The sequence below is a fragment of the Microtus ochrogaster genome, unplaced genomic scaffold (genome assembly GCF_000317375.1).
Source record: "Microtus ochrogaster isolate Prairie Vole_2 unplaced genomic scaffold, MicOch1.0 UNK14, whole genome shotgun sequence".
Lineage (NCBI taxonomy): Eukaryota > Metazoa > Chordata > Mammalia > Rodentia > Cricetidae > Microtus > Microtus ochrogaster.
The window spans coordinates 205,881-220,043 of record NW_004949112.1 but is presented as its reverse complement, the minus strand read 5'-3'; the positions used below and the strand labels follow the sequence as shown (position 1 = coordinate 220,043).

Sequence of the window (14,163 nt, the reverse complement as noted above, 5' to 3'; positions counted from 1 at the left end):
GGCAGTCATTTACATAGAGCTAGAAACAGAGTGAGTTCTCATTTTAAAGAAAGCCGGTCAGGTTTAATAAAAATTGAGAGACACCAGACTTAGGTGTGGGGTTTATACCTGTAATCCCAGCTTCCGAGGGACTGCACGGGACACTCTCTCAAGTCCCAGGTAAGCCTGGGCTATGCCACAAGACCCTCAGAACAACAGACACTAGTCCCAGCTACTTGGGAGACTGCGTTAAGGGGATTATGGGTGGAAGGCTAACCCGGTTAAAGAGCAATTTAGTGCCGCCTAATGCCTATACAGGTAACTTAGTGAGACCTTGTCTCAAAAAAAAATTTTTTTTTAAATGGGTCAGGTGGAACATGGGTCAACAGAAGAACATGTCTGGATGGTATTGGTTAGTGATAGAACACTTGCCTAGCATGTGAGAAGCCCTGAGTTCAGTCCCCGGTAGCAAAAAAAGGGTTGGTGGTGGGTGGCGATACAGTCAGTCGGTGGAATGCTTGCCTAGCATACTGTAATCCTGATACCCAGGTGGGTGGAGGCAGGAGGATCAGAATGGCAGGAGGCCATCTCCAGCTACACTGCCAAGCCACCAGGACCACGGATGCACAGCACATTCTTAGTTTCTGTGCAGTGCTGCAGTTCTGCCTGGCTTGGATACCGCAATTCTGTCCTTCACTCATGGGTAGCTTACTTTGAGTGAACTGTAAGTCCCAGCAAATGGAATAAATGGTGCTGACCTAATTCTCAGACCCTCCTCGGGAAAGCAGACTTAGTGAGGAAATCAGTCCTTCAGCTAACTTTTGGGTAAATGCCCCTGGTTACCAGCTCAGAGCCTCAACTGTGTGTGTACCCACTATATTGCTTTCTCATACCTGGTCCTGCACCCTACTCCATCCCCAAGGTGTTTGAAAACTGGGGCACTGAGGCATGCCACACTCGAAGCAGATGGTGGGGATGGTGCCATTGCCTGCTGGCATGGCAGCCCTGGCACAGAGTTCACCCCCATCACCTTCTCCAGATCATTGTGGGTGTGATCCTTCTCTACTACATCCTCGGTGTCAGTGCCTTGATCGGAGCAGCTGTCATCATTCTCCTGGCTCCTGTCCAGTACTTTGTGGCCACCAAACTCTCCCAGGCACAACGGAGCACCTTGGTGAGTGCCCCAGGATACACATGTCCCGTCTCTGTGTTAGCCCGTGCCTACCTCCCTGGCCCTCGTCTTAGTAGATAGCCTCCCCACACTCACAGTCCAAGCCTCTTTCTATGAACTGCTCGTAACAGGCTGGCCAGGAATGGGCTTGTAGGACAGGAGCTGGGCAGATGGGAGGACATGGGTTTGGTACCTTCTCCCTGGCTGAGCTAGGGACACAGGCATCTCTCTAACACACCACCACCACTCCTGCCCCAGGAATATTCCAATGAGAGGCTGAAGCAGACCAATGAGATGCTCCGGGGCATCAAGCTTCTCAAGCTGTATGCGTGGGAGAACATCTTCTGCTCAAGGGTGGAGATGACTCGCAAGAAGGAGATGACCAGCCTCAGGGCCTTCGCTGTCTACACCTCCATCTCCAGTGAGTGCATCTGCCTGCGAGCCTAGGGCATCAGGCCTGGGTGACGGGGATTGGGGTGGGGGGTTACAGAATCCAGAGGCTACTTGGCTCACTGTGGTGGCTAAACTCCCAGAAATCAGTGTTCTTTAAAAAATATTCCTGGTGCATGCCTTTAATCCCAGCACTCAGGAGGCAGAGGCAGACAGACAGCTGTAAGTTCAAGGCCAGCCTGGTCTATAGAGTGATTTCCAGAATGGTTGAGGATGTCCACAGAAAAAAACCTATCAGAAAAAAGACCCCCAAATTCTTTTATACTGTTTTTACTCATGTCTGCATATGTGTGGGTCTGTGCCATTGGAAACCAGAGGGGTGGATCTCCCTGGAGTTGGAGTTACAGGCAGATGTGACTTACCTCCTTGGCTGGTAGGCAGCAAACTGGGGTCCTCTTTGAGAACAGTACATGCTCTTAACCATTAAGCCCTCTTGCCAGCCCAGAAATCAGTGTTTAATTGATGTGTGCAAATGTGTGAGGGTCTGTACTAGCTCTAAGACACACCAGTGAGAAAGGACCATGAGGTCGCTCTTCATGGAGCTGGCACAGTCTTGACAGGCAGCAGAGAGCAAACAAATAGCAAGAGTTTCTGTTGTTTTCACCAGCGCAGCAGCCGCATCTGAAGCTACTGCTGACCCAACCAGCAGCTGTGGCTTTACAGTTATTGCCCACTTCTTGGGCAGCAGCCTGGCGGGACTCCGACATCCCGCTGCATCTGCCTCCCGCTACTGTCACCAAATACAGTTTTTAACTAAATCTTGGTTGTTCCTTTTACCAATAAAGACTCAGGAGTCAGAGGCTGGGGTGAAAACCTGCTAGCTCAGAGAGATTGTGGAGCAACTACTGACCTTTCCCCTTCAAAGGCATCTCAGAAAGAGAGCATCCGTCTGCTCCGCCAAACCAAAAAAAGACCGCCACACAAAGTCCCTCTCTGCTCCTTCATGTGCATCCCTCTGTCCATGCTCCAGACTCCCTCTGACTCTATGATTACTTGGCTCGGCCTCCTGACCCAAGGTTGATTTTATTTAATTAATGCAAATACAAACTCTCGATTCAGAGTGTGACCAGAATATTCCGAAGCAGATTTCCAATTCTTACGAATGTGAAATTTTTTTCAGAGTCAGAAGTAGCTGTCACTGCCCCCAAGGAAGCCATCGTCTCCTGGGAGTATGCAGAGGAAAGGGCTATCTGTACAGAGCAGAAGCCCAGGCTAGCCTTTCCCTATGCATAAAACATTCTGTGTTTAGAGAGATACACATATGAAAAACACTTTTCAGAATAGAGTGGAAAAAACCTGTCAAACTTTAAGCTAACTAATAACAAAGAAGTTAAAAATCCACAGGCGAAACTTCACCATCAGAGGGAATCAGCAGCTTCAGTAGTCCCCATAGACAGGGCTATGGAGACTGCTCAGTGGTGAACTGCCTACTGTGCCAATGTGAGGACCTGAGTTTGAGTGACAAGCATACAGTCTGTAATCCCAGTGCCCTCATGTTGAGCTGGGAGTTTGCAGCCAGAGAATCCCTAAGCTCAGGAGCCTGATAGATTGCCATATGCAGAACAAAGCAAGGGACCCTATCAGAGACAAGTGGAAGTTGAGAATCGACACTGGAGATTGTCCTGTGACCTCTACACATGTACCATGGCATGCGTACGCCTGCACTCACGTACAAGAGCACCAACACACACACACACACACACACACACACACACACACACACACCATACACAAATACAAAACAACAAAATACATTAAGAGAGCCAGGTATCGTGACCCACACCTGTAATCTCAGAACTTGGGAGGTAGAGATAGGAAGATCATGATTTCAAAGTTGTCCTCAGCTACACAGTGTGTTTAAGGCCAGCCTGGGCTACTTGAAACCTTGTCTCAGAACAAAACAACATCAGATAGACAGACAGACAAAAGAATTCTTCTTTCAATGCCTTGAAATAATAAATTATCCAAATGATAATGAGGTTAGCATGTTTTATATGACTAAAGAGTTTTTTTTTAAGATGCAAAGGCAACAGAACTACATAGGAGATTATTGGGGAAGAAAACCTAAAAGAACATTCTAGAAGATAAAATTTTAGTTACTGAAGTTGACTCCATGTACAGTCTCCTGGCCAGAAGGAGGGCTCGTGGAGGTCAGATGATCATGGGGCACTGGTCCAAGTTTGATTCAGAGCAGATGCTAATTCGTTCTTCGTGAACCTACCCCATAGTGGTTGCTTTCACAGTTTGTTATTGGGATATAGACATGTAACCTCTGTCAGACTCACTCTGCTTCTCTGACCTGTCCACGTTAACAACCAGTAAGAAGGGCTCCTCCCCAGAGAGAAAAAGGAAGCAAGCAAGGAAGTAAGCAAATCAATTCAGTGAACAGGTTAATCAAATTGCTATAGATGAAGAGAGATTAGTGATTTAGAAGCTCTGTGGAGTGGTGAGTTGGGGCAGTACTGGGGGACATGGTGGGAATATCACTTAGACTCTTAGAGCAGGTCCGTGGTCCTGGCATTTGTGCTGCCTAAAGTGAGGCTTTGATGGGGCCAGGTAGCCACCATCAAACAAGGACTGCTTAGCCCTGAGCATCCCAGAGAGTCAGTACTCCCCACCCCCTACCAGGTCTAGCTATAGAGTTTGGTCCAGGTAGCAGTGGCTTGGTCACCTACCATGAATAACGTATATGTCTACATAGGGAGGCTTAAGACCTGGTTGTCTCAAAATAGAGCCATGGGCATGGTCAGGTTCCTGGTCTTCTTCCCTCATCTCCCTCCTCTGACTCTGATTCTCAGAGCAGGTACTAGGCACTCCAGGAGATGGAGACATTAGAACAGACCATGAAGAGAAGCAAGTGTCCCAGACCCGGGCCCACTTCCACCTTGTCTCTGTTGGCTACCTGCCTTCCCAGCATGGGCTGGTTTATTACCATAGCTCTACCCTGAGTACAGCCTGGTGAGTGAGAAGGAAACTGGTACTGAGGAATGAGATTGGTGTGGGAGCTTTTCCCCATAGCTAGGAGACACCTTTTCCCAGGGATACTGGCAGCTCTGCCTTAACTGTCACCATGCACGCAGGAGTTATCACATAGTAGCCCATATACAAGCATAATTAGAATAATAACAACGCTGCCTCCTCTCGTCCCTTCAGGGACCAGTCTGTGTCGCTCTGCTTGTCCCTTTAGGCCTCGCAGATAGGTACAGGTCTCTGTGCAGGCTCCTGCTTGGCTCCAGATGCCCTTGCTACTTCTCGTCCTTTCCCCAAATCCTGCTGACCTTGAGTCCCAAAGCCAAGGCTTATCTTGCAAGATCCGAGTGCAGCAAACAGCAGCTATCAGGGCCACTAGGCTTTCCATCTCTCTAGGCATTTTATCTGTAAATTTTGATTAACATAAAATAGTTGTACATATTTATGAGAGACAGTGAAGGCTTCGATGTATGTTCAGAATGTTCATACATCAAGCCAGTTCTTTAATGTACCCAGCTCATTATCACTGCTCCTGTTAAACTCTTTGGAGATAGTCTCCAGGCATTCAGAAATATATAAGAAGTCATTGTGAGCTATGGTCCCTGGGCTGTGCACGAGAATGTTAGAAAAGGAAAGTAGGTAGGACACAAACACGGCTAGGGCAGGTTCTCTCTCACGTGGAGGCTCGGGTGTAAAGCATTAGTGAGGAACTTGCCACACAAGCATGGGGACCCGAGTTTGAGCCACAACACTCACATGGAAAACAGCAAGTGGGGGCCTTGCTTGTAAGTCCAGCGCTGTGGAGGGAGGCCCGAAATTCCCCTGGGCAACTGGCCAGCCAGTTGGGCCTCATCAGCAAGCCCAGGTCCCATGGAGAGATCTAAACAGTGGATGCCTCCCGAGGCATGACACTTGAGGCTGGCCTCTGGCCTGCACACACACAGTCTGTCTCAGTATAGGACAGTGGCTAGAAATGGAGAGGCAGCTACATAAGGGTATGAAGCTTAGCTGTCTGAGTGCAGTGACTGGGAAGGGAGAGGCGGCTCCATGGGGGTATAAAGCAATGCTGTCCGAGGCTTAAGTGTAGCTCCCTGTCCATCAGCAGAATGCCAAAAACCCAGTGCTGTTTGCTTGGCATGCCTTTCCTTGCTGGGGTGTCTCTTCTGAGAGAGAGAGTCGGGTGGGGACCCCTCCTAGCTGCAGGTACATGCTTCGTGCTTCAGGTGGGATCTTGCTGTCACCTTCCAGGACTCCCTGCTTCTGTTTCCAGGGACCAAGTCACAGGTCATTAGGTTGAGCTAATGGGAATCTCGTATTTTCGCCCTTGGCGCCAGCCATGGGTTCCTGGCAACGTGAAAGCTTCCTGGCATTGTGTTCCCATGGGGCCCAGCCTGGGTGTGCTGGATGAGTTTCCAGTTTGGTCGTATACACACCCTGCGAGTAGGCTTTGGGGCAGATGTGATTCCTCCTGACATTTTGTGATGGTTTTATAGACGGGGTCACCAAGAGTTCTGGTGTCTTGGACAGCCAGTGGGGGAGGGGCTAAAAGAGGCCTGGTAACTTCTACCTCCCCAGCGTCTCAGAGGAGTGACAAGGAGACCTTTGTCCTGCCAGCCAGCCAGCCAAAGTGCCACCACCTCTCTGCTGAGCTTTGCTGAAACCCTGGGTGAAGAAGGTGTGGGTGCGGCTCACACAGTCTTAGGGGACACGGACTGTGACTGTCATCGGTGGCCCTGCATGTGTCAGGACCACAGGGTCAGTTCCAGATGTCCGTCTTCTGTGTTACTCACCTGGCCTGTGCCTGTGTTTCTTTCAAGCACTTATTGGCTGACTGACTGACTGAGAATTGTCTCCTATGTGCCAGGCCCTGTGTTTGGCACTGGTCAGAAGGCACATGAGTCCTAGCCAGATGTTGTCTGTAGTCTACTGGGGAGGCCACCATGCAGCAGTGCAGTGATTGGTAAGAAGAGAGGGGGACACTCTGAACACCCACAAAAGTTACAAATTGTGCTCAACCCCGTCTTAGAGGTGGTGAGTGTCTGTGAACACCTGTTGGGGGGAGCCCAAAGTGCTTCCCAGGATAAGCTTGAGTTGCCTGGTTGAGGCAGGAGCATCCAGGCACAAAGGACTCAAGGTGGGAAAAATGCTGGTGGATTCCACCTCAGACTTCCTTTAGTAGAACTAGACGAACTCACAGAACACGTGTCACGTGTCAGGCCACTAGGTTGGCTCCTGGGGCAGGGAGCCGTGGAAGGAGCTTAGGAAGAGTGAAGATGTGATTGCCGTCTCTGTCAGAGCTCTGTGCTCAGGGATCTGGACCCCAGACAAGCAATGCAACAGTCTCAGCTGGGTCAGCTCAACCCTGTGGAGGGCTGGGGACAAGTGTCCGCAGGGCATAGCATAGCTGTTCTCCACACTCCACAGGCTGCGTGTCTTAACTATCTTGTTTCTCTGCGGCCTCCTCAAGTGGAAGCCCTGGGTCATTTGTTTTGCTTTTGTTTCTATCTTTGTCTTTTTAAGAGCATTTCTAACAACTGACTTGGAACTTGCAATGTGGCTGAGAATGTTCATGAGCCCTGATCCTCTTGCTTCCACCTTCCCGTGCTGGGGTTCCAGATGTGCACATCACACCCATCTCCTGGTCCTCTTCTTTCTCCAACTCCTCTCCTTCGTTTCCTGTCCTTCCTTCTGCCAATCAGTGTGGCCGCTGAGGGTCATTTATGTGCTTCCTTTCAGGTTGAGCAGCAAGGTTGACTGAGGAGGAGCCAGGAGAGCAGAAATCAGTCCTGCTGGGCCTCCTGCTCTGCCTTCCTCTCCACTCTGCTGACTCTGCTCACATCAGAGTAAATGGAAAATAGCTCTCATCCACTTCAAAATACATTTTCCTTCCTCCCAGCACAGCTTGCAGCTAGGACGGAGCTGAGTGCCCGTCCTCTGTCCTCCCTCCACAGGAGGCAAAGCTGGAGTTAACCAGGGCACAAATGGCCGCTGTGCCTCCCTGGCATGTGACTCTTAAAATATTTATGGCAACGTAGAAAATGAAAAGCTTCTGGTATACAGTGCCAGGCTGGTGCCCACAAGGCTAAGAAGCATCGCTTGGACATAGCCAGGGAAGCCAAGGACTGGGTCTGCTCTGGTTTGGGTGGGTTTGTTATCTTCTTTGCAGTGGGAATGGGGAAAGCTAGCACAGAGTTCGGCTTAGGACAAAGATTGCTAAACAATAATTATTGAATTGAGTGAGGGATCTTTGTAAAATACTCACATCTATGTACCATTGCGGATGGGCTTCACCTTTATAGTGGCTTTTTAGGACTGGGCACATGAAATTAATCTCATGCTAACTACCTAGGTGTAATGAAACACACCTGCAGTTCTAGTGCTTGGAAGGTGGAGATGGGAAGTTCCGTAAAGTCACAAACCACACATACACACATACTCAAACACGCATGCATACACACACTCTTTCACACACATACACACATACTCAAACACGCATGCATACACACACTCTTTCACACACATACACACATACTCAAACACGCATGCATACACACACTCTTTCACACACATACACACATACTCAAACACGCATGCATACACATTCTTTCACACACATACACACACACACATACTCAAACACGCATGCATACACACAAACACATAAATACATTCACACAGTGTACTCACACATACACATATGCTCACACAGACTTAAACACACAATACACTCAATGCATATACCCATACATACACACACACACACACACACACACACACACACACACACACACACACACACACACACAGTTCTAGTTTGCTTTTTGCTCCCTTAATAAACACCATGATGTTGGGGTCCTATGCCCCAACATAAACTATTTTTCCCTCTCTGGACCGGTGTGGAGGTACGGGAATAATTATTATTCCACAGCCTGTTCACCCCTTCTCCCTGCCCCACCGTTATCTTCCATACTCAGAGAGGTGCAGGGCCACAGTCCCAAGCCCCCAGTCTGCAGCAGTGACATCCCCAAGGTGGCCACATCCCCCCATGGTGATGGGGTGTTCTTCTGAGGGACATTTGAAACTCAGCAGCCGATGATCCCACTCCCCTAGCTCCCACACCAGACAGAACCTGGGACCTCTAGGAGCAGACATCCTTCCAGGGGAGGGTGAGCAAGCCAGAAAATCACATTCTCATCCTTCTGCCTCTCCTGCAAGAGCCAGCACAGTGCAGAAATTAATTCTGTCACAAGCAGGCTCCACATTGCTGCATCAGCTCTGAAATGTTCATTTTTAATTTATTTATAACTTGTCTCATTCCTCAAAAGAGTTCAGGCATCTCTAAAAATAAAGACAATAAAACAGAAAAATATACGTATTTTAAAAATCATGGCCACGGGAAACATGCATTAGAATAAAATATCAATTATCACACACTTTCTGCCTGCCAAGTGTCCCCTAGAGGTGTACACCATACTTACTAAAGTGGCCCCTCCTGCTGGAGGTTTCCAGCCTGACCCATTCTGGGTGGCTTGTTGCCACAGCTGGAGCTGTGTTCACAGTGATGGCACTGGGGTTGGCACCATCTTGCCGATAGACTTCCTTTCTCTTGAGTGATTATTTAGGATAAATGCCCAGGAGCTGGATTATAGGATCAGAAGGTAGGGACTTCTCGGTCGCTCTAGCCACATGGAGCTAGATTGCTTGCTTTGCAGGCTGTTATCAACCCCCAATCCAAATCCCGGCCTGCCCTGATGCCGCGAGGAGAGCCCAGCATCAGACAGAGGTCTCTTGGATTAGGGCAGTGGCTGGAAGGTGCTTCTTTCACTAAGTCCTCCACATTCGTCTTTTATCTTGAGAGGGGCAGGAGTGGGGCTACTCCAGGCTTCCAGCTATGTGCCTGGTGACAGTCACGGGTCCAGGACTGGCCGGTGTGTGTTTTCCTCTTTTGCCAATTTCTCCCCAGCGGCTGCTGATTATGCTGTAGCTTATCCCAGACCCTCATATATATCCTCATACCACGGATATAACCAGTAATGTTTCTACAACCCCAGAAAACCCCATAAAGCAGGTGGCAGCGTTGTGTGGGTACCTCTGGAGAGCAATCCTGCCTTTGTCAGGAAGGGCAGTTGAACCATGGCTGTCATTAGTACTGGTACTGAAGAAATGCCTTTGAGTCTCACAGGAAGGTTAGCACTGCCCAGGGTCTTCCCTGTATAGGGTGTGGCCATCTCCCCTTTCAGATTAGAAACTCCTCAAAAAGATGCTTGATAACTCCCCCAGGATCTTGTTCTCATCACACCAGGGTTTTTCTGGGAGAACAGTGCTGGTCTCCTTCTGGGGGAGGGGGCTTTAAGTGCAAGGACCGTGTATGCCCTTCCTCCAGGGTGGGATTCTCTGCAGCACCTCCAGTGCATCTCTGGAAATTAGCTGCTGTAGCGGGACGGCCAGGCAGCCTCTGGACTTCAGAGTTTTGGAGACTTTGCTATTTAGCAGACAGGGCCATGAACAATGGCCAAGCCTTTGGCTGCAGGTCCTGCCTCCTGGTCTTTGAACTTTAATCTGAGTGATTGTAGAACCAGCCTTTTCCTCGCTGGGCTTTTCTGAGAGAATGGGAGAAAAGTGGATGAGACCTTGAGGTTGAACTTTAAATTTATTTAGTTTATGTGTGTGTGTGCACACAAACATGCCAAGGGCATACATGTGGAGGCAAGAGGACAAACTCTTTCTCCATTGTGGGCTTCAGGGATTGAACTTGGGCACGCAGACTTGGTGGCCGTACCTTCTAACAGAATGAGGAAGGTGCCTCTATTCCAGATATCAGCTACCCAACCTGAGCATGGAGTCCGAGCCATAGATCTAAGGAAGACCCTGATTTATGCCTCTAGCCCCTTAGTCGGAAGGAGTTTGCAATCTCTCCCAAAGCAGACAAGAAAGCTTCTGTTCTGCACAGGGATATGCAGGGGTCCAGGTAGAGGAAGGAGCAGCCTTTGGGGCCTCCTAAGACACAGCTGCTTACCACTCAGCCTTGCAGCCATGTGCTGGCCCTTCCAGGAGACTACCTCCACTACTTCTTCACAGGACAGAAGCAAGGGCCGGGGTAAGGGGACAAGAAACCCTAGGAAGAAGCAAGGGAAGGAACTGCCAGTGCCGTCCCTCTAGACGAACCCAGCAAGCTGGGCCTCGACCCAGATCTCTACCCCGCCATCCCAGCCACCTCCTTGTTTCCACCTCCTTCCTCCCCAACCTCACCTTGTGCTTCCTTTACAGTCTTCATGAACACAGCCATCCCTATTGCTGCCGTCCTCATCGTAAGTGGACCCTTCTCTTCTGCACAGGGCTGGGAGAGGGCAGGAGGAGAACCCCCCAGGTCCCACCCTTTTGCACAGGGATCCCCAAAGTTGTGTCCGGGGTGGGGGGTGAGCATAGATGGATCCCCTCTCACTCCACACAGACAGGGCCTCTGTCTCAGGTCTTGGGGGATACGAGACATAATACTTAGAGGAATGGAATTAGATAATAGGCTAGGGATGTCGCTCAGTGGGTAGAGCGCTCATCTAGGATGCACGAAGCCCTGGACTCCAGGCCAGCACCACGTAAACTGGGCATGGCGGCACATCTGTACTCCCAGCATGTGGGAGACGGAGGCAGGAGTTCAGTTCAGTCACTCTTGGTTACACAGTAGGTTCAAGCCAGCCTGGGCTACACAAGACTCTGTCTCAAAAAGAGGGAGGAAGAGAAGGAAGGAGAGAGGTGATGTTTATAGAATTTTAAAATGGCTATTTGTTAACTGTAAACACTTACAAGATGCAGCATATCTGTTGTGGAAATGACGAGAAGGTTTGGAAAAAGAGTAAAAATGGAGGCAAATTCCACCCCTCCTCAGCACCTTCAGGGTGTTTCTTCTCATCCTTTTAAGCAGACGATATGTCACTTCTACAGAAATAGAACCGTGTTGCACACACAGTTGTGTAACCTGCCTTTTTAGATGTAAGAACAAGCCACACACGGCTCCCTTATTGTGGGCTGGCATGATGTGTTTTCTCCTGGGCATCTTTGATGGAAGCTGTGCCTAAGCTTAGCTGTGGAGTCAGGCCAATGCCCTACAGCATAGCCCCAGACCCCTGGTGCCCACAGGCCACCCCGCCTCCCCTCCCCTCCATGTTTAAACTGGGTTTTGTTTTCTTTTCTTTTTTTTTTTAGAAAGATATCGATACTTCCCCTGAAGCTGGCTTCCCTGAGCAGCTCAGAGTGCACAGGCTGTCAGGCCTGGTTGGGAATTAATTTTCAATGTGATTTATTGAGCTGATTCCTGGCCTGCACTCTGGGAACTGTGCTACAAATCCGGTCAGGTAGCCAGGGACAGACCCAGGAGGCGACAGTTTTGTAGCAACTATTTTTGTGCTTTTACCAAACTGAGGACTAGGGAAACTAGCAACCAGAATTCGAAGTGGAACAGGAACAGATCCAACCCCAGGGCTCCTCCCTGCTTATTCCTGGCTCAGAGGGGTGGGGCCAGAGGGAACAGCCCCACCCCTAGCACAAGTCCTGAGTTTGCTCGGGACGTTTCCATGAGCGGCTGAGGAAGATGACTGTAACTGAAAGCTTCCTCACAGTCCCTGTCCTCTCTTGAGCTTCCTTTCCAGGATGCACACCCGAGTCACCTATCCCCCCTGTGCCTTTATCCACAGACCTTCGTGGGCCACGTCAGCTTCTTCAAAGAGTCGGACTTCTCACCCTCAGTGGCCTTTGCCTCCCTCTCTCTCTTCCACATCCTGGTAACACCACTGTTCCTGCTGTCTAGTGTGGTTCGGTCCACTGTCAAAGCCCTAGTGAGGTGAGAGAAGGATCCAGACAAGGACATCCCCGAAGCTGTCCATCACAGGACACACCTCCTTGTCATCCGGGCCTCTATTGAGCAGCTGTTACGGGAAAAGACTCTATGATAATAACATAGCACTTATCATGGCGTCTAGCATATAGTACATGCTCTCCAGACACTAGCCGTGGTGAATAACTGGACGTAACCCCAATTAATAGTAACACTAGCCAACCTTAATTTGAATGGTTTAACTAGAAAACCCAACACCAGCCAACCTGCAGCCTTATCATCCAACTAATTGTCTTTGACATTAAACTAACCCAAACTAAACAAACATACTTCAAATCTAGACTACTATAGGTCAACCTTGAAAAAGAAAAGTCTTAGGGGCTGTGGAGTGTTAGCTTGATGGTAGCGTGTTTACCTAGTATAGGCAAAGCCTGGTTTCAGTCCCCATCACTGGTGTGTGTGTGTGTGTGTGTGTGTGTGTGTGTGTGTGAGTGTGTGAGCTTGGGTGTGCTGGTGCACACCTATAACCCCAGAACTTGGGAAGTAGAGGCAGGAGGATCAGGAATTCAAAGCTGTACTAATAAGTGTGGGGTTAACCTGGGCTATATAAGACCTTGCCTCAAAACAAAGCAATGCAATAATAAGAATATTAACGGGCAGCTGGGGGAGGGGTGTTAAGATGACCTAGTGGGTAAAACCTGGTGCCCTGAGTTCAGCCCCCAGGACTCACATGGCAGGAGAGACCCACTCCCTAAAGCTGTCATAGCCCGTGTGCTTCCCCAACCCTACCACACATAAGCAATAAGTAAATCCTGGTAATGTCGGTTACTCAGTCCCTTGGAGTTGCCCACTGCTCAGCTCCCCTGCAGCATGGTCTTTGTGGAGGCACATTTAGGACCAGGCACCCACGAAGAGCTGTTTTCTCAGCTCACACTTCCTCCCCTCCCCTCCTCTGCCCTGCGCAGGGGTGAAGGGTATCTCTTCACTTCCCCTTCAGCGTGCAAAAATTGAGTGAGTTCCTGTCCAGTGCAGAGATCCATGAAGAGCAGTGTGCCCCTCGAGAGCCTGCACCCCAAGGCCAAGCCGGCAAGTACCAGGCAGTGGTGAGTTCCCAGCCTCCCCTTGCTGCTCCCAACAGTTTTATCTAAGTCCTGAAGCTATGTCTAACTGCGTTGAGCTCTCACATTCCCCCAGAAGGGGTCCAGCCCAGGGCCCTCACCTCCTGACCATTCACAGCCCCTCAAGGTTGTGAACCGCAAGCGCCCAGCCCGGGAGGAGGTTCGGGACCTCTTGGGCCCACTGCAGAGGCTGACCCCAAGCATGGATGGGGATGCTGACAACTTTTGTGTTCAGGTGAGTCCTCAACCCTGAATTCACCACATACCCACCATCTTCCAAAAGAAGCTTAACACCATAAGACCATGAGCCTGGGTTCTGAGTCCTCCATCCAAAGCCTCCCTGCCTGCTGAGAGGAATACTGAAGCCAAGGACATTTCCACTCCACTCATCAGGGGAACTCACTCCTGACACCCACGAGGGACCTGAGACAGGGCTTAATCCCATCCTGTCACTCCTGACACCCACGAGGGTACCTGAGACAGGGCTTAATCCCATCCTGTCACTCCTGACACCCACGAGGGTACCTGAGACAGGGCTTAATCCCATCCTGTCACTCCTGACACCCACAAGGGTACGTGAGACAGGGCTTAATCCCATCCTGTCACTCCTGACACCCACGAGGGTACCTGAGACAGGGCTTAATCCC

At 49.9% G+C, this 14,163-nt stretch overlaps 1 protein-coding gene across 5 annotated transcripts in view; it reads left to right on the top strand.

The window, feature by feature from the left end:
* Window positions 1-14,163, top strand: part of Abcc8 (ATP binding cassette subfamily C member 8) — a 70,313-nt gene that overhangs the window by 26,274 nt on the left and 29,876 nt on the right. For all 5 annotated transcript variants that reach the window (XM_026789080.1, XM_013353678.2, XM_005366746.3 and 2 more), the window contains exons 9-14: window positions 1,019-1,153; window positions 1,409-1,571; window positions 10,838-10,878; window positions 12,259-12,404; window positions 13,396-13,501; window positions 13,635-13,751. In XM_026789080.1, coding sequence (XP_026644881.1) covers window positions 1,019-1,153; window positions 1,409-1,571; window positions 10,838-10,878; window positions 12,259-12,404; window positions 13,396-13,501; window positions 13,635-13,751 — 708 coding nt within the window. The remainder of the gene's footprint in view (window positions 1-1,018; window positions 1,154-1,408; window positions 1,572-10,837; window positions 10,879-12,258; window positions 12,405-13,395; window positions 13,502-13,634; window positions 13,752-14,163) is intronic.